This window comes from Copadichromis virginalis, linkage group LG7 (genome assembly GCF_057382275.1).
Source record: "Copadichromis virginalis isolate Kocher_CV1m ecotype Utaka linkage group LG7, C_Virginalis_male_GT1.1, whole genome shotgun sequence".
NCBI classification, from domain to species: domain Eukaryota; kingdom Metazoa; phylum Chordata; class Actinopteri; order Cichliformes; family Cichlidae; genus Copadichromis; species Copadichromis virginalis.
Window position 1 is genome coordinate 45,502,311 of NC_140624.1, and position 25,472 is coordinate 45,527,782.

Sequence of the window (25,472 nt, forward strand, 5' to 3'; positions counted from 1 at the left end):
CGGTGCATTGGTGGTTCTTGGTGTCCGGGGCTGGGCACTCAGGTATGTACCAGCTCACTCCCGGTGGCTAATTGGCGGGGCCTGGTGCCTGTTGCTCGGTCAGGCCTCTTCCGGGGTGCGGGGGGCCCTTGGGCCTCCGGCCTCTGGGCCTGCGGCTCGGCTCACTCTGGCACAGCTGGCTGCCGGCAGAGCCGGCGGGCACGCCGGTGCAGCCCCCTCTAGCTTCTGCTCGGTGGCTACTGGGTGACCCCTCGTCTGGGGATCCTCAGCCCTTCCCATGAGGGTGGCACGGATGCCCCTCCGGTGGTCCTCCTTGGGCTCTCGCACTCTGGAGCCTCTGGATGTCTGGGGCCTGGATCTCCTCCATGCCTGCTTCATGCCCTGGGGGACAGGGCTATGGCTCTCTACATCCTCTTGCAGACCATTACATGGGGAAACCATTTGAATACAAGTGCGCTGATCCACACAGGTGTGCACACGGGTGTTCACTGTTCGTAGATCGTAAATTACACCTTTCTTGGCTGCTACTTCAAAGCACATTGTGCGCAATTCTGACGGCTAAAGAACCAAATGGGACAGGCAAAAAAAACAACAAAAAAAACCACAAACCAAGCAGCCATGTACTGCTTCTGATTTGGAAACATCTTAGGCAGCACAAGAACAGAACAGCACAGTATACATACAATGTCACATTTGGACTCATCAGGACAAAGCACAGATTCTAGCTGGTCTGATGTCCATTCCTTGTGTCAGGTTGAAGAAGATAAGATAAGAGATAAGATAAGATAAAACTTTGTTAATCCCTCGGGTGGGTTCCTCTGGGAAATTCGGTTTCCAAAAGCACAGCACCGACAGAAGTTACAGTTACAGAATATTATATATATATATACACACACACACACACATATATAAATACAGAGACATATATAAATAAAATATACGAAGGGGATAAATAGAATAAATAGGAATAAAATAAAAATACAAGTGAATTGCACATTTCAAGTATTGAGGTCTATTGTACCATTGACTATTAACAAAAGTATTGCACAAACGGTATTGCACAGTGAGGTGAAGAGGTGAAGAACTCTCAATAGTGATTTCTTTAGCATTCAACCAAGCCCTATACTTCCTCAAAATGATGTTGAGATGTGCCTATTGTGGCTATTTGAAATAAAGTGGGCTGTGGGCTCTGAGCAGAGGAAAGCCATTTCTCTTCTGTTTACTGTGCTCTAATGTAATCCTCTGCAACAGATGTTTTAGTTTGAAGTTTTAGAGAATGAATGCATTTTATTCTATAATCTTTTTTGATGATATGCAAAATGTAGTGGCTTTGAGGGTGCCAGATCTATGTACTGGAGTAAAAAAAAAGTTTAATCTAAAAGGAGATGCCAGAAGTAAACAAACAATTAAAAGTGACATAAAGTTCTCTCAATAAATACAGTATAAAATCCAATTTTCAAATGCTTATTTCATTTATTAAGGGAAAAGGGTTTTCAAAACAACCCGACCCTATGTGTAAAAGCAGTTGCCACCAAACCTAATAACTAGCAGTCAAACATGTGCAAAGGTAATTAGACTTTCACATCACTGAGGAGGAATTGTGTCTCACTCTTCTTTGCAGAATTGCTTTAATGGAGCCACACTGAAGATTTTTCTAGGATAAATGGCCTGTTTGGTGTTATGCCAAAGCATCTCAATTTGTTACTTTTGAGATCTTTTAGCCTACTTTGCCAGACAGTTTCTAATTAATTGAGTTCTTGATTCAGCAGGTCTGGCAGTAATCAGACCTGGGTGCCTGATTGGTTTCTTTAAAAAAAAAGAAGAAGAAAAAAGTCCACCTATATTTGGATATTTTTTTCCTCTTAAATAAAACCACCACCACCAAAAGTGGATTTTGTGTCTTGATGATCTGAAAGATGTATACGTGACAAGAATGCAAGTAAATAAATAAATACAATTAATCAATTAAACAAATCTGCACTGTACATTGTATTTATTTTATTCATACCGAACAGTGAATTTCCACTTTTGTTAATTTCAGTGGCAGGCCAGGGTGGCTTTTATTGTGTCCAGTGTGACAATTTTCCTTTATCGCGTTAGTCTCCTGATGGTGGTGCTTTCTGCACTCTGTAGGGCCTTTAGAAGCCACTGAAGGAAACAAGGAAGGAAGCAGCCTATGAGGCGCGGAGGAGGCTGTGTGAGTGTTGGAATGGGTCACGGCTTTGTTCAACAGCAGGAGGGGAGGGCTGACGGCTACAGTCGCTAAAAGTGTAAAATACAATCAGCCGGGCGAACTATCCTGTCATATCTCTGTGTAGCTGTGTTGCAACGTAACTTCCAGATATTTGTTTCTCCTGGACTCGAAGGATTTCGTCTAAGGGATGTCAAAGCGAGTGCGAAGCAGAGAGGTCTGCGCTGATTGCAGTGCTCCGGGTACGATGCCAGACAAGCTAGCTGTAACGTTAGCTATCCAGCTAACCAGCTAGCCCCCACTATAAGTTATCGGAGCGTCTTGTTAGCTTGGCTAGTTACTGCGACTGTACTAACAATTAGCAATTAGCTGAATTACTAATTGTAGCGGTTGTATTTTTTCTTGTGGAAACGTTAGGTGTTTTTTTTCTTCCTCTTTTTTCCCCCTTTTTTTGAAGGCGTGCCTGTGTAATCACATTAACCTGTCTTATTCTGAACTAGTTGCTTGACTGTATTGGTTGTCGGGTTACAGTAAGGTTAGTGGTGCGTTAAAAGCAGTATTATTTAATTTCTTAAATAAGACTGCTCAGAAGACAGCGCTAACTTGCTGATAATCAGTAATGCCGCACAGTGGGTGTTAATGCTTGTGAAAACGTTTCTTGATTATGTCAAAGATTTGAGGGTGGGATACACCTTACCTAAAGCAGTCATGTCTTACTGCAAGTCAGCGAATATCTTCGTCTGGTTAGAGGGAGTTACTGCTCTGGGTTAAGGCTGTCTGTTACGTTGTTCATCAAATATTAGACTCATGGGATAAAAAGCACTGTATCTGTATCGTAGAACCTCGCTGGGCCTCTGTTAACAGGGGTGTGCTGATCTGCGATGAGTGCTGCAGCATCCATCGAGGTCTTGGGAGACACAGCTCTCAAGTCCGACATCTGACTCATTCTCCGTGGCCACACTCACAGCTGCAGGTGGGGAAGCGGGGACACGATCTCCATAAATCAAACGCAAAGATGCAAATGAGTACAGTCTGTTCTCCATAATGCAATATGTAAATATATAAGAGGACCATGTATGACTAGGAATCCCCAAAGTATTTTCTGCCTGTTCTAAAAATGTTAATGTGCTTTCTTGTTTCAGATGGTTCAAACACTGTATGGCAATGGAGCTAATTCCATATGGGAGCACAGTCTTCTGGATCCTTCCTCTTCAGTGAGTGGGAAACGCAAAGCCAACCCACAGGACAGAGTGCAGTAAGTTTTATTTTTAAAAATATGTCATTGCTGGTTTTTGGTACACTTGATTGCACTTTGATATTAAATTGTATTGACAAAATTGATTTTCTTTGCTAAGGTCAGTAAACATGCCTAATCAGCCCGCTCTACCATGAACGTCACTCACAGATAGTCAGTCTTAACTTACTTGGAGAACTTGCTTGATCAGCTGACAAGCACGTTTGAAAATAAATATATCTGCAGTGCGGTCTAGCTGATCAGCTACATGATCATGCAAGAAACTGAATTTTAGAAGAGTACCTCCTTTAAAGGTAATGCTTTTTGTGAGGAGTTTTTCCCATCCTTTAGAAGTCATAGTACAACAAAAACAAAATCTGCGAAGCAAAGAGATTTGATGTACTAAAGCCTGTTATAAACACCATGTCAGTCTGCTGTGTAGCTTGGGGAGTAAAGATAAACAGTCAGCCACATGTAATCACAGCAGTGTTGTGTCTGACCCGCACACTTGGAGCAAGCACTTTCATAACTTCTTCCCAAATGCAATTTCTGAGATGGACGCTATCTTATAAGGTTTCCACCACAAGCACTTTCCCCGAGAAACATTTTAAGGATCTTGGGTGCTCAGCAGTTTAAACTGGAAACAGGCTAAATTTAGTTCCTTAAGGTGTAGTTTGAAATGTTTAGTTCCAGGTGTTTTAAAACCACTGGAACTGTGGGGGAATTCTGCTGGGACCAATGCTGCTTAGTGGTTAATTACAGACAATTCAACTGCTTTAAATTCTGTTCAACTTCATTCACACCATATGGATTTATTCTGATTGCTGGACGTTGTTTTTGGGATTAATAAATTTAGGGTATTTTTACTATAACTATTCTTTTCTATTTGCGTAAATATTTTGTATTAAAACGAGCAACGACAGAGTTTGGATGTGACCTAAATTGCACCCCTAAGATTCTTGGCTTACGTGAAAGCCAGACGAATCTAGCGTTGTGGCGGTATGGTGGTTTACATGACCGATACGTTTCTCTGCCATTAATGTAATGCTGCACATACAAATCTGCAGTCCATTGTTTAATGTCCAGTTTAAGTGTTCGCTTCTCGTCAGTGTTTGTCTTAATCATAAACAAAGATAAACAGTGATGTGCTCACTTGAAAACTTGTAATTAATGTCCACATTTTGAGATTGTGAGAGTCTATTGTTGTTTCCAGTCCTAATAAGACAGAGTTCATCAAGGCAAAATATCAGATGCTGGCGTATGTACATCGGATGCCTTGTCGGGAGGATGACAGTGTGACTGCAAAAGACCTCAGCAAGGTGACAATTTACTCTGTTGTTTCATTTAAACGTTCCTCTTGTAACACTATTAGACGTTCAAAAAAAAGAGGATCTTTGAGACTTTATTGTAATACAGCAAGTGTTTGATTTTAATGTTGATATCTGACCAGTTCCTGCAAAATCCAGTGATGAGTTTCCTCAAACTTAACCTGGGCTACTAATATTACGTAGCCCCTCCCCAATGTCACCAAACAGGGCATGGACATGGGGGTATCCTGTGGAGGAAGTTGTCCTCCTGTGGATTGTGAGGGATTGTCGGGTGGGGTCTGTGTAGGTCAAACCTATTCTAGTGCATCCTGTGGATGATTGATTGGATTAGGTTCTGGGGAATGGCAGGCAGAAGGCAAATGAGTGGACTATAAAGCAACATTAATGGCTTAGGGGACTATGTGATTAAAATCAGAGTTTTCTGTGTCCATGTTTTTTACCTGGATTATTAACCATGGTAACTTATGCTGAACACCTAACCTGGTCGGGAACAAGGTATGTTCTGAGTCTTAATTTAAAATCATCTGAAAGTGCCACATTTTCAGTGATTCTTTTATTTACAGTATGTTTTAAGTCTTATGTAGATTCTGTGCTGGTGGCATACTTTTTATATGTGCAGCTTGTTAAGCCATAACTTACTGAATGAAGTGCTAACTCTGACTGTGCGTCACATTGTCCTGGGAATGTGCATGTATTGATTTGTTGATGCAGAAAATGTTTTAATGTTGTTCTACTTGATTGTAATCTGCGGGAATTCAGCAACTAGAACACAGAACACACACCAAGAACACCTGTTCAGTTGATAAAATAAATTTCACTTGTCCATGTCGCCTTTACTAGGCTGTGGGATGGTAAGATTTCTTGTTAAAATGTATCCAGATTAAAGCACAGAGCGTACTCGGCAATAAAAAAACAAAACATTAAATTGAATTAAAATGTTTATATTATCACTCTGTACTAAATTGCTAGATTAATACTTTTTTTCCTGCATTAATTTGCAATAGTGTTGCATTTTACTTTTGCAGTTTTTATGTCCTTTATAGACTTTTAATTACCCTTTTTATATGACCTTTAAAAGCCACTTTTTATGTGACCGTGAACAGAACCTGAAGCAGACACTCTGCTTAAAAGAGGAAGCTGGTAACCACCACTGTGATAGCCGTTATCTTCAACTGGGGTTTGAATGGTTTTTCAGACGCTCAGCCAAAAAAAGTCTGGCTGTGTTGAACTTTCTTTGTAGAATGGCGTTCGTTAAATGTCTTGGGTTGCTGCTGTCCTTGGGCTGTTCCTGAAATTTTTTATAGTGTGCAGGGACTGTTGTGCTGTCGTGGAGGCACCTTGTATGGCAATGCGGCTGGTCGTTATGTGTATATGTATATCTCAACAGAGTACTGCATTAAAAAGAAATAACCTGTCACCAAAGTTATAAGAAGGCCTAAAGCCGACACAGTGTCTTCATAATCAGCTGTAACGGATTTTAAACAAGGTTCTTGTTAAATGTCTTTCAGCAACTTCATTCCAGTGTCCGTACTGGGAACCTGGAGACCTGCCTTAGACTCTTATCTTTAGGAGCTCAGGCTAACTTCTTTCATCCAGTAAGTTTGGGGGAATAAGCAGAAAGTTGATTTGGAAGTGGGCGTGATAATACTAATGATTAACCACTGTTTTTTTTCCCCTTCAAATTTTAGGAGAAGGGAAACACCCCACTACACATAGCAGCAAAAGCAGGTCAAATATTACAAGCGGAGCTATTGGCAGTTTATGGAGCTGATCCTGGAGCGCTGGACTCGAGTGGGAAGACCCCCATTGATTATGCAAGGTAATGTATAGCCTGTATTTTTATTTTAACACCTTCAAATGTTCTGATAAAAGGTTTGGGGTTTTGTTTTGTTTGTTTTTTTTAGGTGAGAGCAGTCGAAATGTTATATTGACACTTGATGATGTTAATACCACAAGATAAATTTAGAAGTTTCACTTTTAAGTGGCATTCTGCTTTCACGCATTTAAGTGGATCATATGTTGTAGTCAAGCGAATTCAGGAGCCTTGTTCATTTTCTGTATGTTGGGAAAATGACTTCAGGCATATGTCTTGTATAGAAAACGCAGCAAGCTGCGAAACAGTATTTGACGCTGTAAAGTTGGAATTCCTATGTGCAATGGTAGTGCAGCTGCAAGCATCACCTTAAGAGATGCAGTCCAGCTCATTAGTGGCTGTGATACAGGAAATGATGCACAAGATGCAGATGTAAAAATACACAGGAAAAAAAAAAATAGCTGTGCTCTTGCTTTACATGTTGTATCTTGTGGAAATGTTAGCCGGATACTAAAAACAGCAAGTGACAGGAAGTAGCCAGCAATACACAGCAGAAAAGGACAAAAACAGCTAAGCTGGAAATGGAGGGGAGGGGGAAATATTGTCACCCGCTGAACTGGCTAAAATATTTAACATGCCTTTTACAATGCTAGACAAAAAGTGGCTTTATGTCCGAGTTTGACTAATTCAATGAAACGAGCAAGGCAGAAGAGAAAGGAGGAATTCAGTTGTGCAGGGAGCTGATGACTCAGCTTGGTTAGTTTATAGTAAGTTTCAATTGAGCTCAAGTAAAAAAAAACAAAACTTGTCCGTGTGGACCTTGATATTTGTCTTCAGTCTCATCCACTCTGTTATCATTTCCTCAGCCAGATCAAACTGGAATCTAACCAAAATCTACATTTGATTTTTAAATATAATTATTGATGTGTAAACTGAAAGCGAAGACAACAGATAAGACTATGGAAGCTTGTTTCCACCACTGGGGAAAAAAATATTTAGGATTTAAGAGATAAGATAAGATAGAACTTTATTAATCCCTCGGGTGGGTTCCTCTGGGAAATTCGATTTCCAAAAAAAGCACAGCAACGACCGAAGTTACAGTTACAGAATTGTTATATATATATATATATATATATATATATATATATATACATACATACATACATACATACATACATACATACATACAAACAAAGGGGATAAATAGAATAAATAGGAATAAAAAATAAAATTTATTATTATTTATTAACTTGAAGCTATCAAATAATAACCTGTAATTTTGACTTTCAGACGGCAAAAAAAAAAGTGGCAGAAAGAGGCTTCCATAAAAGACAGGGTCATTTAAGTTGGGACTTAAAGGGGACTTTAGTCATTTGCAGTGCAAAAGATACTGGAAGGTTTTAGACTTCTATTTACAAATGGTCCTCAGCAAGATTAAAAGTGTCAGGGTGCATTAAAATGGAATGCAGTCAGCACATATTGAGAAAATCTCACTTTTTAAGACTCATCTTCACTCAGAAATACTCACACTAACTCCAACATAATAGTGTGGTGTGAGGCATTTTTACATTAGTTTAACAGATTACAACATGTTGTTGTTATTCCCTGATCAATGATTACTACAGTAACACTGCCTTAATAGTTCAGTGCAGACTAACTGGCAGACAATCTGATGGCTGTCAAAGAGCTTACAGGTTTTAGTTGAAGGAGATTTATCAATGACTCTACTATTACACTGATGACTGATTAGCATAACAGTTACGTTTACATAGTGTAAGAAGACAAGATAACGCATAGATGAGATGATAAGACTTAATGTGCTCTGCTGTGTGGTTTGATATTGTCTGTATGAATGAGGAAATTAAATAGTGTGTCTGACTGCTGGTTCAAGCGTGGGAGGTGAAAAGTCACAGAAAATCTCAGTTTGTTGAGGAAAGCCTGCCAATGAGCAAGTTACTTTCAGAGAGTCTGTTACTCTGGTAACTCACTCAGTTTAAGGTAACGCTCCTTATTGAGCTTTTACTGAACCCGTCCCCACAGCCTGCAGAAACCAACAAGCAGAACCTGTTATTTGTGATGGTTTTCATCAAATTGAATGTTGTAGTGCTGTAATAAATATTTTTTTGTTGTGAAACAAAATTATTTTGAAAATCACTCCAAATAGTGGAATAGTATGGGAGTACATTATTTAAAATATGATGCTGACATTGTAAGGCATTGTAAGGTACCTGAGATATTTTTAGCTGTAGTTCTTTAGCATATTTCTGAAACTTGACCTTTTTGTTCCGTACCTCTGCAGACAAGCTGGGCATCAGGAGCTGGCAGAGAGACTAGTGGAGATCCAGTATGAACTCACTGACCGGCTAACATTTTACCTTTGTGGACGAAGACCAGGTAAATGCAGTAAATCAGTCAACCACAGCTGCAGCTTTGCATTAGAGGAATGTATTCAATAGCTTTAAAATGGCTTTCAATCATTTTTATGCAAAAAAATGAGTTCAACAACACAAACTGTTAAAAAATAACTGAAAAAAAAGTGTTTTCTGGAGTCCTATATTTAAAATATTTTGTGCAAACACAGTACTTAATATTTAAGTACTCGATACAAAATTGGAAAGATAAAACAAATGACAATAAGATTAAATCATATATGATTTAAAAAATAAAACAGATTACATACATATCACCAACTTTATAAATCACCACTTCCAACTTTGTGCTATCCTCACCACACTAGTGGGTCAGTCCCTGCCAAAAAAACCCCAAGAACTTTTGATTGTGAAAATATTTGAAACGTTATCTCTTCATTGTTGTGCTACAGATCACAGAAATGGGCAACACTTCATCATTCCTCAGATGGCAGACAGGTAAATGTTAAAGCTTTTAATTTGAAAAACTTGATCTGGTAATGAGTTAATGTGAGTTTCCGTTGATATACGTTAACCATCTTATTTTCTTGTGCTGCATTGGATGGATAAGAAATAAGTAAGTTTCTCATTTTTGCCACGAGCCACTGTTCTTGTGAGTGTGGAGCCGTTTCCTGCAGGATAAATAAACTTTGTTAATTTCTCCATTTAAAGCAGCCTGGATTTGTCAGAGTTTGCAAAAGCTGCAAAGAAGAAGCTGCAGTCGGTAAGACGTTTTTACATGGGATTTGTTTCCCGTGACATTTACAGTGTAGCCTCTTCTTCATCTGCTGTTTATTCTTTAGGAAACAGAAGTGCTAATTCTGCTTACTTTGCCGTAGCTAAGCAACCATCAGTTTGAAGAGCTGGCCATGGATGTTTATGATGAAGTCGACAGAAGAGAAACGGATGCAGGTTGAATTACAAGAACTGTTTTAAAAAAAATAATTTTTTAAAAATCACACCGTCTATAAACCTCTTTTACATTTTATTTAAACATTATGTGCGTCCTGCTTTTTTCAGTGTGGCTGGCCACTCAGAACCACAGCACGCTGGTAACAGACACCACAGTTGTGCCTTTTCTGCCTGTCAATCCTGAGTACTCATCTACCAGAAACCAGGCAAGTGCTGTCACCTTATGTCCTCATGTTATAACTTCACTTCTTTGTGTGCGACTAGTAGATTTGGTAATTGGTTTGGTTTTAATCTATTTGCTTTCTCAGGGTCGTCAGAAATTGGCAAGGTTTAGTGCTCACGAATTTGCCACACTGGTCATCGATATTCTAACAGATGCTAAGCGACGGCAGTGGGGTAATTCCTGTGAAAGTCCCAAAGGTAGGACATGATTATTTTCCACTTGTAGCACATGTTAAATTCCCCTGCTAATCTGCTTTTGTTTTTTGGGCTATATTAAGTTTGTAAATGTCCTGCTTAGCATATGAACAGAAGAACATTTTCAAAAACCGCAAGCAGTGGGGGGGGGGAACCTAAATTTGTTGGCCTATAATAAGATGCAGAAAGTGTTTTCTTTGTAGTTCAATGTGGAGCGAAATATAGACAACGCTACGGTACACAGGCAACAATTAAAGTTTCAACCATGTGTGAAAAGGGGCTTAATCATGTCCTGCATGCTGCAACTCACAGAAAACCAAGAAAAATTGTAGGAGGTCACTATAAAGAATGCTGGGTGTTGGATTCAATCAATAAAAAGGGATTGAAACAGCTGCCCGTAGCCAGCACTGCTGTTTGATCCCTAGTCCTTTGATCTTTGGCTCTGCTTTCAGATAATGTGGAGCTGATCCTTCAGGGAATAGACGGTCACCACAACAGTGAGGGCCAAGATAATGACCAGCCAGATTACGACAGTGTGGCATCAGATGAAGATCCGGTCCAAGAGGCAACATGTGGAGACAGCTGCAATGATGGAAGGACCAAGGTTAATGTCTCTTGAAGCCTGTTATTCCATTGCTTACTGTAGGCTTTACTTGTAATACAGATCAAATGAATCCCATCTTATGTCCGTATGCATGTTTCACTGCAGAGCTCAGAGTCTTCTGATCTGTCTGATGGACCAATCACAGTGCAAGAATTTATGGAGGTGAAGAGTGCCCTCACTGCATCAGAAGCCAAAATACAACAGCTTCTGAAAGTCAACTGTCACCTTAGTGAAGAGCTACGTTTGATGCAGAGCAAGGTTAGTTAAGACGCAAAAGTCGAGGTCACTTTATGTATCACATTGTCTCTGGTGTTTCTTGTTCTGGTTATAAATTGCATAATAATGTTGCTATTTAAACATAACATCCTGAAATTGTGTTTAACATGTAATGTTAGTATAACCCAACTCAGGGTTTATAGATGAGATGTATCACTGTCTTTACCCTAAAATGCTTTCTTAACTCTACACAGTCTTAAATGGTTTGTGTGTGTGTGTATGTATAGATAGAATCATACATTATTCAAAATGAAAAACAAAAGAAATGCTGGGTTTTTTTGTTTTGTTTTTTATTTTGTCTTCAAGACTGAGGTAACTGTAAATTTTGTAAATTTGAGCTTTGTGACTTGGCATGTTATCATAGCAGCCATCAGAACATGGGTACACCGTGGTCATAAAGTCATGGACATGGTTAACAACGATACTCAGGTAGCTATGGTGTTTAAATGATGGTCATTTGGTACTAAAGGGTCCGAAGTGTGCAGAGAAAATAGCTCCCACAACATTTCACCACCACCACCTGCCTGAACAGTTGTTCTTCGAATCGTTCATACCAAATTCTGACCCTATCATCCAAATGTCACAGCAGAAATTGAGACTCATCACAGGTCAATTTTCTCTTGTCCAGTTTAGGTGAGCCTGTGCAAGTTACCTGCTCTAAGCTCACAGGAGTTATGTATGGTGTGGTCTTCTGCTGCTGTAGCCCATCTGCTTCAAGATTCCACCTGTTGTTCTTCTTCTGCACACGCTGGTTATAATAAGTGGTTCTTTGAGTTAATGTTGACTTCCTGTTAGGCTGGCTGATTAGATATTTTGTGTTAATAAGCAGTTAGATGTAACTGAAAATCATTTAAGGAAGTCATGCTGTTGTTTTTTTGTGAACAGAGAAAATGGCTACAATGTGTCTGGATGCATTAAGATTCCTGTGACAAGGATAGCAGATTTCAAATTGCAAAGCAGTATTTTATGTTATAGATGTTTGTGATGTAAACTCAAATCCTATGTCAGATCTTAAAAGGCAACCCACAGAGGACATTTTGCTCCATAGCATAAATCTGCAATGATTATTTAGGAACCACCTAAATGCAGAAAAATAACTGGAGTTAGCTTTTTCCATTACACAAATGTCAGCAAGTTAGGTTCCTGACTTGTAGACCCACAACCCACAACTGTCTAATTTATACTATTTATTTCAGGCATGCCACATCACTCACTTCCTCATATCTTGGTATTTTGAAAGTCCCTCTTTTCCCCGGTGGTATTCAAACATGCACATTTTTACAGTTCTACGTGCTTTTGGGAAATAATCGTGTTTACTATTCCCTTCCCTTCTCTCTGGTAGAAAAGTAGCAGAGCCGAACAAAAAGCCTGTGGATGTAGAGACTGAAGTGCAACAAAATCAGTCAACAAAGGCTTTTTTTTTTTTTGTTGTTGTTGTTGTTGTTAGAGAAAATATATACATTCAAGTTCTTACAATACTGATGATAATAGGGAAAAACTGTTTCTCTATAACTGCATTTTCTAATGTAATTTGTGTTATATGTTACATCAGTCATTGTTGCACTCAGAAACATAAACTAAAGCAAAGGACAAAATTGTAGACAACCCAGTTTTTGTGCGGTCTGTACCCCTTGTGCTTCATCAGAATCCCAGGTTTATTTTATTGATGCCTCTCAACTTTACCTTGGGTATGTCTCATAGTTTTAAATATTGACTTGATGTGCTTACTTTTGCATAGTAATACCTACTTTTTGTTTCTTGAAGCTGTTGTTTTTTTCAGAGTGTAAGCACTGTTTGTGTAAATAAGGGCAACCCCCTCTGTGGCACTTTATCAGGGGGTGTTGCACTTCAAGATCTGTGGTGTTTTTTTGTTTTTTTTTTCTTGTTTGTTTGTTTTTTCAACATTGTCAGCATTTCATTTGTCAAGGAAGCAAGCCTTTTGTTTGAAGGACCTTGAGCAGAAACAAGAACAAAACAGAGATGAAGATAAGTTGAACCTTATCCGAATAGCTTCCCACCTGGAGGCCTAGCTGTAATCTACTCTATTATTGGTGCCGCGCCCGGCTTTTGTGTGGAGATCAGCTCACAGTTAAGAGTCAAATTGAAAGATGTTTTTGTTCTCTACAGCTGAATTCCCTGCAGACTGAAAACACAACACTGCGATGGCAAACCCCCAGCGGACAGCAACAACCCCAGGGCCTCTTTGGTCGACAGCAACCTCGCGGAGGCCGCGCCAGGTCCATGTATGAGACGGGCTCTACTCCAAGGCAGTACCCCCACCGAGTTGACACAGCTCGGCATGACGATGGAGTCATTTTACAACCCTTCCCTACCAATGTAAGCACAGGAGTACCACTGTTTTCATTCTTAATTTACCAAAGTGGTGATGCCTGGCTTGGGGCTGGTGTTGTTGTTTTTTTTTATATTCATTCATTCATTCATTCATTCATTCATTCATTCATTGCATCTCAATAGAGTATGCTCAACTTGGTTTGACCCCTTTCTAGATTGGTAGGGGTCCTTTGGGGACGGCTGCTTCCTCCCTTCCTACCTTCCCCTCTTCCCTCTCCTGGTCGTGGGATGAGAGATCTCGAAGGGTTAAGTACTGAAAATTCCCGCGGCTCAGAGGCAGCCCCAGGGGACGGTGAAAACTGTCCTCTTTGACCCCACAGTCTTCTCTCCTGACCTGTGTCTATAAACTGCCTTTTCTCAGCATCTCCTGCCTGCATGCATGCACTGCAGTGCCTCTGCTACAGTTCAGTTTCTGAGCACCCCAGCTTCTCATTGTCAAAAGTGCTGACATGTTGCATCAGAGATGGCTGCTTGAATAATCCGACAGCTGAATCCAGTATATGTGAAAGATGTATAACGGATCACCACATTGTGCTTTTTAGGGATAACTTTCTGATAAAACAGAGGACAGTTGACATCTTCGCGTCTACTAATCGCATCCTGGGCAGTGCAGCTGTGCTCCGCCACATGAACTGATTGTATCGTTTCTGCCTTTTTTTCTCTTCACAGTGAGATGTCTTAATAATAATGAGATCACAGGTTTGATTTTAGAATTGCATGTTTCTAATTTCTGTGCGGCCACATTTGCTGCTGTGATAACTTATCTAACTAATCACATACAGTATATACTGTGTTTGATTGACTGTTGTCCTCTGACATTCCTACAGGGCTGTAGTCTGGAAGGACAGAGTACAGTGCTGGAGAATGACTATGACACTACACCCAATCACTCTGAAATGGAGGAGAGTGGGTAAGATCTTCTTCTGTTAACTGTTGATTTTAAAGACTAAAACACCATTTTCTCTGTATAGGTTTAAAATGAAGGCCACTTTGATCACAAATACAGGGAGTGCAGAATTATTAGGCAAGTTGTATTTTTGAGGACTAATTTTATTATTGAACAACAACCATGTTCTCAATGAACCCAAAAAACTCATTAATATCAAAGCTAAATGTTTTTGGAAGTAGTTTTTAGTTTGTTTTTAGTTTTAGCTATTTTAGGGGGATATCTGTGTGTGCAGGTGACTATTACTGTGCATAATTATTAGGCAACTTAACAAAAAACAAATATATACCCATTTCAATTATTTATTTTTACCAGTGAAACCAATATAACATCTCCACATTCACAAATATACATTTCTGACATTCAAAAACAAAACCAAAACAAATCAGCGACCAATATAGCCACCTTTCTTTGCAAGGACACTCAAAAGCCTGCCATCCCTGGATTCTGTCAGTGTTTTGATCTGTTCACCGTCAACATTGCGTGCAGCAACAGTATTGATGGAGCCAAAGCTTACAAAGTTAAAGGTCACAGGAATGGAGAACGGGAAGCCAGATGTGGATTAGTTTTGACAGGTGTTTAGGAAAAAAAACAGCTTTGAGCCATTCAGCCTGCCTGCACGGTTCAATGAAATAATATACAGTTCCCAAAAATATTTTGACATATAAACCAAATTCTAACATTTATGAATTTAGATAAGATTAACCTTATTTTAAAGAAAAAATAGGAGTGAATCTAATTAAGTAAGGGTATACTACTTGTTAAGAAATGTTCTAGTCTCTTGAGAGGCAGCTGAGGACCGCCACAACAGCGACCCGGTCAGCCTGCCCAATGGAAAATGGGAGATTAGGAGCAACTGAACTTTCAAAATAAGAGCAAGGGGATTTTCCACTAATAAAGCCACTGCATTATTCCCACCAATTATGAAAAAATGGCATTAAATTGCAGGATGTGTAGTACCAGTCAAAAGCTTCACCGTTCAAGCGAAGTCTGTCGGGAAACACTGCACCCACCTACTGGCTTCACTACAGATCAGTTATTTAGAATATTGTCCTCTGTAATTTATCGTCCTTTAGCTTTTAGAAGCCTGACCCTGACTTTAGCCTGAAGTCAACCAGTTTCTGTAAAAAGCTGTTTCTTTCAAAGTAGAGTTTTTCTTTTATCCAAACTCCACCCAACAGGTACTTTTGAGGTCAACTCTCTGTGTGATACTTTTTGTTTTCATCTTGATTTCATTATCCTCTTCAAAAGATCCACCTTTGTTGTATAATTCATTGTTTGGTGGGTTCTTTAAGTAACACTCTTGTAAGAAGATCAGTTGTCAGTTCTCTGTTTTTATTTGTAGCAGCCCTCTTGCTGCCTCTGAAGCAGCCCACCAGCAGGAGGAGGGCGAGGAGGATGCCACCCTGCCTTGCACAGAGGACGTCATCTGTAAGACGGAGCAGATCACTAAGAACATCCAGGAGCTTCTGAGAGCTGCCCAGGAGACCAAACATGAAAGGTATTGAGCAGTTATATGAATAACATGTAATGTGATATTTATACAAAATGAGCCAAGTTATATTTCAAAAACATCTGAAATTTCTAGCTATTCAAAATAAAATCTTTTCACCCGATGCACTGTGAACCTCAGTTTTTCCACCGTCTGGCTCAGATTCCGTGCTTGTATTTCTGTCATTCTGCCTGATATGTTTAAGAGCTGACTTTGCCCAGGTGCTTTTAGGTCAGTGGTTTTTTTAAAAGTTGTGTATAGGGCCTTGGCCTGGATGATGCCAGCTTGCATCCTAAGGAACTAAAAGTCTCCTTATTTTCACCTGAGTTGCAGAGTGAATACAGTTACTCACATATTGGTGATAACCAAGCAGCACTCTGATTTCCAGCCCTGTTTAGGATCCCTCTGTGTGAGTCTAAGGAGTGTGGGTCTTAGGTCTGTCAATGCACCTAACAGGAAACAAACAGCACATGATCTTATTTTCCCCTGTGGTTTGCCAAGTCCACAGTAGTTACTTGTTTATTAATAATTTCTTTATTATTTTTACTGTAGTTTTTTTTTTTTTTTTTTTTTTTAAACTGTTCCACACTGCTACCCGTTTTCCTTTTTGTAGGTTATTGCTTACATTGTCCCCCTTTTTCTTTTGTGTAAATATCTTGAGATTAACAATGTTTCCCATCTAGCTCCAGGGATATGAGCAGCTACATGGTTAAATGCTGCTGAACTTCCGTGTCGCTTCTAGAAACACTAGCTGGTACTAAAATAATAGTTCATATTTTATTAATGAACTAGAGCCATTGTCTCTCTGGGATGGGAAGTTGTAAATAAGAACGGTGGAAAGTATAACGCACAACAGCCGTGTGAACCAGCACGATTCTGCTCGACTAAACTGGCATACAACCTCTCAACTGAAGCAGTGTGTAAACAAACAAGGACAGGCTGCTGGTGCTAGCATGTTAGCACTGCCTACGTTAGTCATGTGGGTGCACAACAATCAGACTGTATATGTGTGTACACATTTGAGTGACATAAAAAAATTTGATTCGATTATTGAAAAATGCGTTTCATTCAAATGGCTTTAAAAGATAAATTACATACATCGACTGTTTCGGTCTGTTCACATTTTTAAGACGTGCTGCTCATCAAGGCAGCAGATTTTAAAATAGTGTTAAATAAATGTCCTTCGTGGTGTGGCCCTGCCCAGAAATGCCATTCACTGCTTTCATAGAACAGAAAGGTGCCAAGTATTGTTTTTAAATGATCGCTTATTCTTTATTTATTTACTGTACAACTTTGAAAACAGTTGAATGAAATCCTAAATAGCCAAACACTATTACACCCCGTTGCTCTTTTTGATCGTTTTGAGAAAGGTTTGTGGAAAAAAATTTCACCCATTCATCCTTCTTGTCTCCTCCTACTGCAGCTTTCTGCCTTGCTCTGAAAAAATCTGCATGGCTGTGACAGAGATGGCTGCCCTGTTTCCCAAGGTAAGATGAGCAGCTCAGTGTCCAATGGAACAATTTGCTTTGTCTGACAACAGCTGAAGGCAGTTGTTTCCACACATGAACTCCTGAAAATGTCAGGAGAATAAGGTTGGGACATTGTCAGAAGCGGCACTTTATCAAACGTAGCACGCAACAGGATATAATCTTTATTAAGCCAAATACTCTTTGAGGGTGTTGCTTGAGTGAAACTCGCTATATTCTCACATCAGACGGACTTTGTAATAGAGACCCAACAGAGTAAAGAGTGCTTAATGTCTGATCGAACCAGATCTGACATTTTGTTCTCATAGCTTGGCTGGATGTGTGAAAGCAGCTTAAAATTATTTGTCCAGATAGGTGGCACCTGCTTGTTACATAGCTTGTATTGGATCTTGTTTTACCATCTCAATATTTACCTTGTTGTAGTCTCATAGAAATCCAGTGCCTGCCTAGCACATAAAGTGATTACGAACGCTTTCATGTCCTCGCCTTATCAAATCTCCTTCCCTCCTCCCTTCAGAGGCCGTCCTCAGAGACAGTGCGAGGGTCTCTGTGTCTGCTGACTTCAAGCGCTAGCCGGCTCCACAGAGAGTGCCAGAAGGCTGCAGAACACAACCTCAGCCCGTCAGACATCCAGCTGGTCACTCAGCAGGTCATTCAGTGCGCCTATGACATAGCCAAAGCTGCCAAACAACTTGTTACTGTGACAACCAAAGAAAACAACAACTAATTAAACTCCAAAGACACTCCCAATGCGCCAAACATACAGCATATAAATGATGTTAATCAATGGTTTCCCTTCCCCCCCCATATTAATCAGTGTAAGCTTTTGTGTACATTCCTAGAGGTGGAGAAAAAAATATAACATGCAAAATCATAGCTCAATCAAAAGCTTTATTTATTTTGTTTTTATACCATGGTAATAAAAAGTGTGTATATATACAGGGGGGGGGGGGAAATACTTGTTCTTTACCTCACAGATTGAATCTATTCAGTTTCCAGAAGTGCAGTGTTGCCTGTGTATATAAAAGCAATTACAACAAACAGTTTTGCATTATCCGTTTCCTTCTAGAGGACACCATCAGTCATTAGCTGTGCTCACTGAGGTCCGCTTTCTGGTACTCATAGATGATCATGTCTTACCTAGCAGCAATGATCAGAACAGATGAGCTACTCCAATCACAATGTTTGTTTTTCTTTAAGAGGCAGTTACAGTGTTCATTGTTCTTGAATCATTGTGGTGTTGCTTGCTTAAAGTTCAATTGTTTGTTCAGTAAGCCAACTGTGATTATAAAAGCAGCTTCAGTGTATCGAGCACCGTGTGAGTGTCCAGACTTTCAGCCCATCCAGCAACTCCAGCAGTTTCAGTCCATCTGCGGGTTGAAACAATGTTTATAAGTAAAGTATCAATAGTTTTTTGGGGTTTTTTCTTTTTCTTTTTTGAGTTATAATGTTACAGCCATACTTAAGATGGTGTGTGTGTGTGAGTGAGCGTGTGTGTGAGCGTGTGTGTGCGTGTGTGAGCGTTGGCCTCAGTGGCCTGTGTGAAATCCATTTTGAATCAATTTTACTAGCGTTATGCAAATATGTGAGATGTATGTATCCATGTAATTCTTTATCAGAATAATCCAAATGCTATTCTATTTATAAACTGTATGTCATACCTCTAAGAAAATATCAATGTTTATTTTCATAAGCTTTGGTTTAACACGATGCTCGGCGCAGGCTAACGTTTTTGTTCTGAGGTCTGGGACGTCTCAGCCGGCAGTTAGTTATAGGAAACGTGTGGTCTGTTTATTTTAGTGTGGTGTTTTAACTCCAGTATTTTAGACGCTTCATGTGGTCGAGTATGTACCGCCTACGGCTTAGAGCCAATGATAATGTAATTGTACCCTCAGTTCTAGAATAGTTGTTGTAGAACACGGGTCTAATGTGACACTCACTGTGAGCCAGATGTGTTTGAACCAGGGGTGGAAGGAAAACTGGAATACGCTGCACGACAAGTGGACGGCAGGGTTGTGCTCTTATTGCAGGGTCCTTACTGTGCAATTTAAAGTGTAATGTAATTGGTGCTAGATAAAGAAAAAAGCAGATTAATTTATCACTGCTCAATTTCCTTAAAGAGGACTACCTGTTAGAATGCGTTAAAGAAAATCTAAAGCGCCTGTTTAACTGTAACCACAGCAGTATGAACATGCACGTTCATTTCTATCTAAAACTGCTTTCTTAGGTGGCTGGGTGAGGATTAAAAAGACATTTAGAAGTATCCTTAAAACGTCTTCAGTGCACATGAGTATACTGTTCACTTCTGGTTAGTTGCTTAAGTCTTCTTAGGTGTGTTTTTGACAGAATATTAAACTATTTGTCTAAGTCTGCATACTGGTTTTTTGTTTTGTTTTTTTTGTTTTAACAGTACGTGTCCGTTTTTCTACATTATAAAGAACTGAAACCCATCAGCAAAACTGTTCTCTGGTCTTACACTTTAAGAAATAAATGCATAATTAAAGAAGCACTGACGGCTCATTATCCAGACTCATTTCCAGAAAATGTGCCAGTTTTAGTAAGGACTGTAAAAGTGGGGAATGTTATTCCATTAAACTGTTATTTAATGGGATACTAAATATTTAAAAAGTTTTCGTATTACTTAGTGTAGCTTGGCAGGCCACGAATGATATCAGTGTTAGAAATAAAGCTTTAAAACGTATAAAAAATACTGTTAAAAGTTTAAATTTTTTTGCCTTCCTGGACTCAATTGGACCCTTTGGTGGGCTGGTCTGGCCTCTGTACCCTATGTTTTACACCTTTGTCTTAAAGGAAGGCTAGGTTTTACTGAATAGCATGGTCTGATCTTACCTGGTCTGGTAGTAGAGCATTATGTAAAGGTGGTTACAGCAAACCTACGAAGGCTGTCTTAGAAAATAAATACCACTGCCATTCATCTCCTAAAAACCAGCCATAGTACCTCTGTGAACAAAATGTAACGCAAAGCAATTTAAGTAGCATATAAATACTTTTTAGACTGCCATTTTTTTAAAAGCACATAAACTACTGACTTTATAATGTTATAATGCACGTATTCAGTTACTTCCACCCTGGAGTCAAAACCGTCATTTAACTCCCTGTAACTTGGAGCCTGCCCTATCTGTGGTTCAAATCAATCCCTGCCTTAGGTATAATAAAGTCATTCATACCTCATCTTTTCTCCTCGTCTTATTTGTGTGTGTGTGTTGTGGACATACCGCGTGTTTTCACCAGGCTCGTGAATTATTTCCCACCTGTTGGTGAAGAGCGAAAGTGGCCGGTTGCGCTTCCCCACCCATCATAAGAACATAGTTCCGGGTTTTTCTCAGCCGAGAGCTGCTCGCTGCCGTTGCTCTTCTCCAAGCTCGCCAAGCTCATAAGGAAGGATCATGTCGCTTTTAATGGAAAATCAGTTCTGTGAACTGCCCCCTGACAAGGCGATCGACACGAAGACATTCCTGGACACCGTCTCTCATATCCCTGCGTTTTTTGGTGAGTGCAACTCCATCTGAAGTCATACAAAAACACGTAAGGTGACTTTGCGAGTTCCCTCGCGTCGCTACGGTGTCAGCCTTCGTACTTGGCTGAATTTTTTTTTTTTTTTTTTTAATTTTACGTCGTCTGACCACCTGAGCTTGGTTTTCACGTCGGGACGTGGTTATTTCACTTCAGAAATTGAGGTGTCGGGTCACGGGGACCATGTCAACCAGCTGCGGCCGTTTGGCCTATAGAGAAACTCTTTGTTGACTCTGTGAACAGAGCACACATTGCCCTCATTGTGACTTAACTGAAACTGTGCATTCACGGCATTTTTTTTTTTTTAGCTCTCTCTTTGTAAACAGCTGATTGGCATTCATCCCCTCCTCTGAGCCGGGGACATGTCAACTCATTCATATTTTATTGGCCCTGCTCTCAAATGTCTCGTTTCTTTTCCAGACTGCTTAGGATCAAAAGTGTTTTCAATCATCAAATCAGACATTAACGGCAATATAACGGTAAGATGCAGGCGGGCATATCTATTTGTGTTGCTGTAAGCGATTTAAATTAGAGAGGTTCAGCTCCGACATGCAAACTGAACTCAAATGTGCATTTTCAGAAAATTAGAGCGGTATATGTCACTAATCCCGCAAAGTACACCACCCTGGAGGACATTGTGGTGGCAGAGCGAGAGGCTCATGGAGCAGAGTGGCCTAAAATTGGAGCAACGTTAGCTCTGATGTGGCTGAAGAGGTAAGGACCTCCTGAACTCAAAGTTGTGTCATACTGTCTGTTCAACTTTCGTCTAGTGAAATGAAAGCCTTTATGTACTCCGTTTCTCCTGCAGGGGTCTCCGTTTCATCCAGATTCTGCTCCAGAGTTTGGCAGACGGGGACAGAGATGAGAACAACCCCAACCTCATTCGGGTTAATATCACAAAAGCCTATGAGCAGGCACTGAAGCGATACCACGGCTGGATTGTTCAAAAGATTTTTAATGTGAGTAACATGTGGAAGAAATTCATTGTTTCTTGTTGTGACACAACACAGACCACCCCAACCGCACCCAGACTGATAAGAATCGAGAACTGGTTTCAGATTGTGCAGTCCACTGCAATCGCCTCATGCTGGCGTGTTTTTCTCTACACTGCATAAAAATGCTTTCAGATTCATTACAACTGCGTTTCACTTTGAAGCGTTGTAACCTTAGGTGCCTCACCTTATGAGGCTGCACAGCATTTTTGTCTCTTGAGCCCATCCCTATGTTGTAGTCCCACATTTTGCAAGTGTCCCAAATCTTGTCGCCAGCATCAAGAGGGAAAAATTGCAGTTAAGCTGTGGAGGTGATGGAACCTACCACAAAAAAAAGGAAATGCAGTTGGGGAAACTACGTCTAACAGAGGATGTTAGCAACTATGAGAATATGGCTGAAGTCTCATGTAACATTTTTAACTTATTGGTATAAGAAGGGATGTCAAATTCAGTCTACATTGTGGGCCACATACAGCCCTTTGTGATTTACATGCTTAATCCATGAGATGTTTTGATATGAGGGAAAAGAAGAACAATTTCAATAGGAAGTCTCAATTTTTCTACGTGATGGAGAATTGCTGCTGTAGTACATGACAGATGTCTGTCAGCATGACACCCTGGGCTCAAATTTTAATAAATAAATGTGTAGAATTACAGAAAAAGTTCAGTTAGCTCATTGCCCAGACTGCTCTGTAATTATAAACCTGAGAATCGACAGAAAATTACCTTGTTTTGTTTTTATTGTAGACCCACAGTAAAATCATACATTTCCATAGTAGATAGTGTAACCTTCTGTCATTTCATTGTATCTATTACTTAATTACTTTTGCATAACATGAATGGCCATGGTAGAGGTCTTTATCATTAGGAAAATCTGTCAAACTGAGTTAAAGTTTAAAATCCACGCCCTCATTTACATTTCCAAAGCCGTCCAATGTGCCCTTGTTCACAAGCGGTCTCTAAACTGGGTGGGATCGTACGTATGTTTTAACAAAATGCCTCAGTTTTTTAAATGATAAAGAATTGAAAAATCCGTCTGCAAAGCTTTTGGGGCGTACACTGAAAGAAATAAATGCATAATTTTAAAAAAAGCACTGACAGGTGGTGAATTGGACTTTGCACTGCAATTTAAAAAAACAAAAAAAACAACTTTAGGTAATTTCTGACCTCCATGCCTTATGTTTGACACCCCTGGTATAGGTGATACAGTAGAAGTACAGGGAACACAGAAGTATACAAATATTAGATCAACTTTCCACTTCCTCTAACCTCCTTTGGCTTTTTATTGCATGTACTTTGCAAGGTAGTTAAGAAAGTGGCATTCAAATAAAATACAGCTGTTGCCAAACCCGTAACCTACAAACCTTTGAGTGTTTATTTAGTTTGGCAATGTCAAAATGTGTGTAATGTGTCCCACACAAACACTCTTTGCCCCACAAGTTGTTGTTACACTGTGGTCACCTTACTTGCAGCCCCCCCCCCTCCATGCTGTTCTGACATTGTGTGGAGATTCAGATAAAATGGGTGCATGGGTCTATTCTTCTACACAGAAAATTGATTAGGGATCAATAAAGGATAAACAATGAGACTCATAAGCAGGCTCAATAATGGCATTTGTGCCAACATAATCTTATCAATATTGTCTCCTGAGCTGATAAGGCTTTTGGTCCTGGGTTAATAGATTACATCAAAAGACAATCCACAGCAAAGCACTTTCATTACATGCTATATAATGTTGCATACATACACCCATCTTCATAGTTTTCATTAAAATCCATTTAACCTTTCAGTAAAACCAGCTTCTCCATCTTTTTTCGTTTTTGTTTCATAGGCTGCGTTACTTGCAGCTCCCTACAGATCAAACTTTCTGAAGGCTCTGTCGAAAGGAGAGGAAGTGAAAGAGGAGGACTGTCTGGCAAACATGCGTCAGTTCCTGGTTAATTACACAGCCACTATAGATGCCATCTACGAGATGTACACAAATCTAAATGCCGAGCTGGACTACACCGTTTGATGTCCCGGCACATGGCTGGACCGGACGCGCAGGAGTATCCTGCATCACTCTCAGGTTTTGCAGACGTCCAGTTGTTTTTATTAGGACTGGGTTTTTTTTGTTTTTTTTTTTGTTTTTTTTTGTGTGTCCCTTCTTGGGTGGTATTTATTACTTTGATGATGCAGTAATCATTACTAGCACTGTGAATTTGCTCTCAAGATGATGCCTTAATAAAATGCAGTTTAAAGTCTTTTTTTTGTTTGTTGTTGTTATTTTATTTCAACTTACTACTGCAGCTTTTTATTTTAATTTTTGGGTGGGTTACTCCTTTAACAGACTTCTTCACCTTTAACTTTAGTTCCCGTCCATGTCTTACATTCAAATGTTCTCCACCTCCATCCATGAGCCTGGGAAATTATGTTTTACCATCCCATATTATTAGGTTTTTAAATTTAGGGATTTCAGAGTGCCTTGGTGTCACTGAACGAATGTTTTGAAAATATTAAATATAATAGAATATTAAATATATATATTCTCATCTATAAGTTCAACTGTAAAGAAAAGCTAGTAGAATATTTTTTTTTTCTTTTTAAATCCCTCTAAGGGCTTGGAGTTTGTGCTGTTATTGTTCAGCAGTAGGGTGTGACATGTGTAAGCTTTGTTTGCATTGTTGTGTTACCTGTTGTGTGAACCTGTAGTTCTAATTACGTGTCAACTGCTTTAAAACTTTTTTTTTTTTTTTGTCTGAAGCTGTTTTTCATTATGTCATACAGCCAAGTCATGTTCATGTGTTGACTCATTTATTCATCAGAGATGTGTTTTCTAACTGAATACTTTATATGGTGTTTGTTTTAGAAGAATCATCTGTGATCATATTTCTTAAAACTGACTCAAAATTAAATTCAGTTCAAGAATCTTACACTAGGTGGCGATATCTGCTTGCTTTCCCCCATCTCCTTCTTGAGCGTGGCTGTGTACAACTACAGCAAGCAAAACTGATTAAAAAATGGTTAAATGCTGCATGTAATAAATAAAGCCGTAGTTTGGGAAAACGGCTTTGTGAAAGAGCTCTTAGTGGCTTTAAAGTTGACTTTTAGTCAGTTTATTTATTTATTTATTTTTATACAGAAGTAAATCAGAGAGGATTCACTTCCTCGTGCATCCTAATCCTCCAAATCAACCATCCTCTTCCTCTCCTTAGTCTAACTTATCTGAAGTGTTTCCCAGAGGCCAGAGTGGCTCTGGTTCCTCTCCCAGAGGAGCCCAGCCTGAGTTAATCGTCTCCGAGCGAGAGAAGCACGTCTGTAATCCTGTCGGTTTATCAGCAGCACTGCCTGATAGGATGGAAAAGCTCCAAGTAAAGACAGGACACAACAGACTAAAGACCGGAAATAATTTATGACAGCGATTCAATGACAAAGCCACTGACCTTTTACCGCTGACATATTTGTTATGCGCAATGAGGTCATCATTTGAATACTGCAGTTTTATTC

The 25,472-nt window shown here is 39.7% G+C and overlaps 2 protein-coding genes across 4 annotated transcripts; both read left to right on the forward strand.

The window, feature by feature from the left end:
* The first annotated feature begins 2,194 nt into the window (after positions 1-2,194).
* Positions 2,195-20,088, forward strand: git2b (G protein-coupled receptor kinase interacting ArfGAP 2b). Of its 3 annotated transcripts, none has more exons than XM_085463697.1 (20): positions 2,195-2,433; positions 3,031-3,164; positions 3,334-3,446; positions 4,639-4,744; positions 6,262-6,348; positions 6,442-6,572; positions 8,866-8,960; positions 9,388-9,433; positions 9,647-9,698; positions 9,814-9,886; positions 9,995-10,092; positions 10,195-10,306; positions 10,756-10,907; positions 11,013-11,165; positions 13,311-13,520; positions 13,691-13,780; positions 14,363-14,445; positions 15,827-15,982; positions 17,397-17,460; positions 17,978-20,088. In XM_085463697.1, exons 1-20 carry the CDS (start codon positions 2,382-2,384, stop codon positions 18,185-18,187), a joined length of 2,217 nt encoding a protein of 738 aa, XP_085319823.1. In that variant the 5' UTR covers positions 2,195-2,381; the 3' UTR covers positions 18,188-20,088. The 3 variants fall into 3 exon arrangements, with proteins under 3 accessions (XP_085319823.1, XP_085319824.1, XP_085319826.1); XM_085463698.1 differs by having other exon boundaries at positions 15,830-15,982; XM_085463700.1 differs by lacking the exon at positions 13,691-13,780.
* A 635-nt stretch (positions 20,089-20,723) lies between these two features.
* On the forward strand, positions 20,724-24,231 carry LOC146705848 (glycolipid transfer protein-like). The gene is made up of 5 exons (XM_085463701.1): positions 20,724-20,970; positions 21,415-21,473; positions 21,575-21,708; positions 21,803-21,953; positions 23,818-24,231. Exons 1-5 carry the CDS (start codon positions 20,868-20,870, stop codon positions 23,998-24,000), a joined length of 630 nt encoding a protein of 209 aa, XP_085319827.1. The 5' UTR covers positions 20,724-20,867; the 3' UTR covers positions 24,001-24,231.
* The last annotated feature ends 1,241 nt before the right edge of the window (positions 24,232-25,472 follow it).

Coding starts and splice junctions, on each gene's coding strand:
- git2b (XM_085463697.1), top strand. CDS start 2,382: ATGTCAAAGCGAGTGCGAAGCAGAGAGGTCTGCGCTGATTGCAGTGCT. Junction 6,573..8,865: donor ACCCCCATTGATTATGCAAG/GTAATGTATAGC, acceptor GTACCTCTGCAG/ACAAGCTGGGCATCAGGAGC. Junction 17,461..17,977: donor TGGCTGCCCTGTTTCCCAAG/GTAAGATGAGCA, acceptor TCCTCCCTTCAG/AGGCCGTCCTCAGAGACAGT.
- LOC146705848 (XM_085463701.1), top strand. CDS start 20,868: ATGTCGCTTTTAATGGAAAATCAGTTCTGTGAACTGCCCCCTGACAAG. Junction 21,474..21,574: donor ACATTAACGGCAATATAACG/GTAAGATGCAGG, acceptor GTGCATTTTCAG/AAAATTAGAGCGGTATATGT. Junction 21,954..23,817: donor TTGTTCAAAAGATTTTTAAT/GTGAGTAACATG, acceptor TTTGTTTCATAG/GCTGCGTTACTTGCAGCTCC.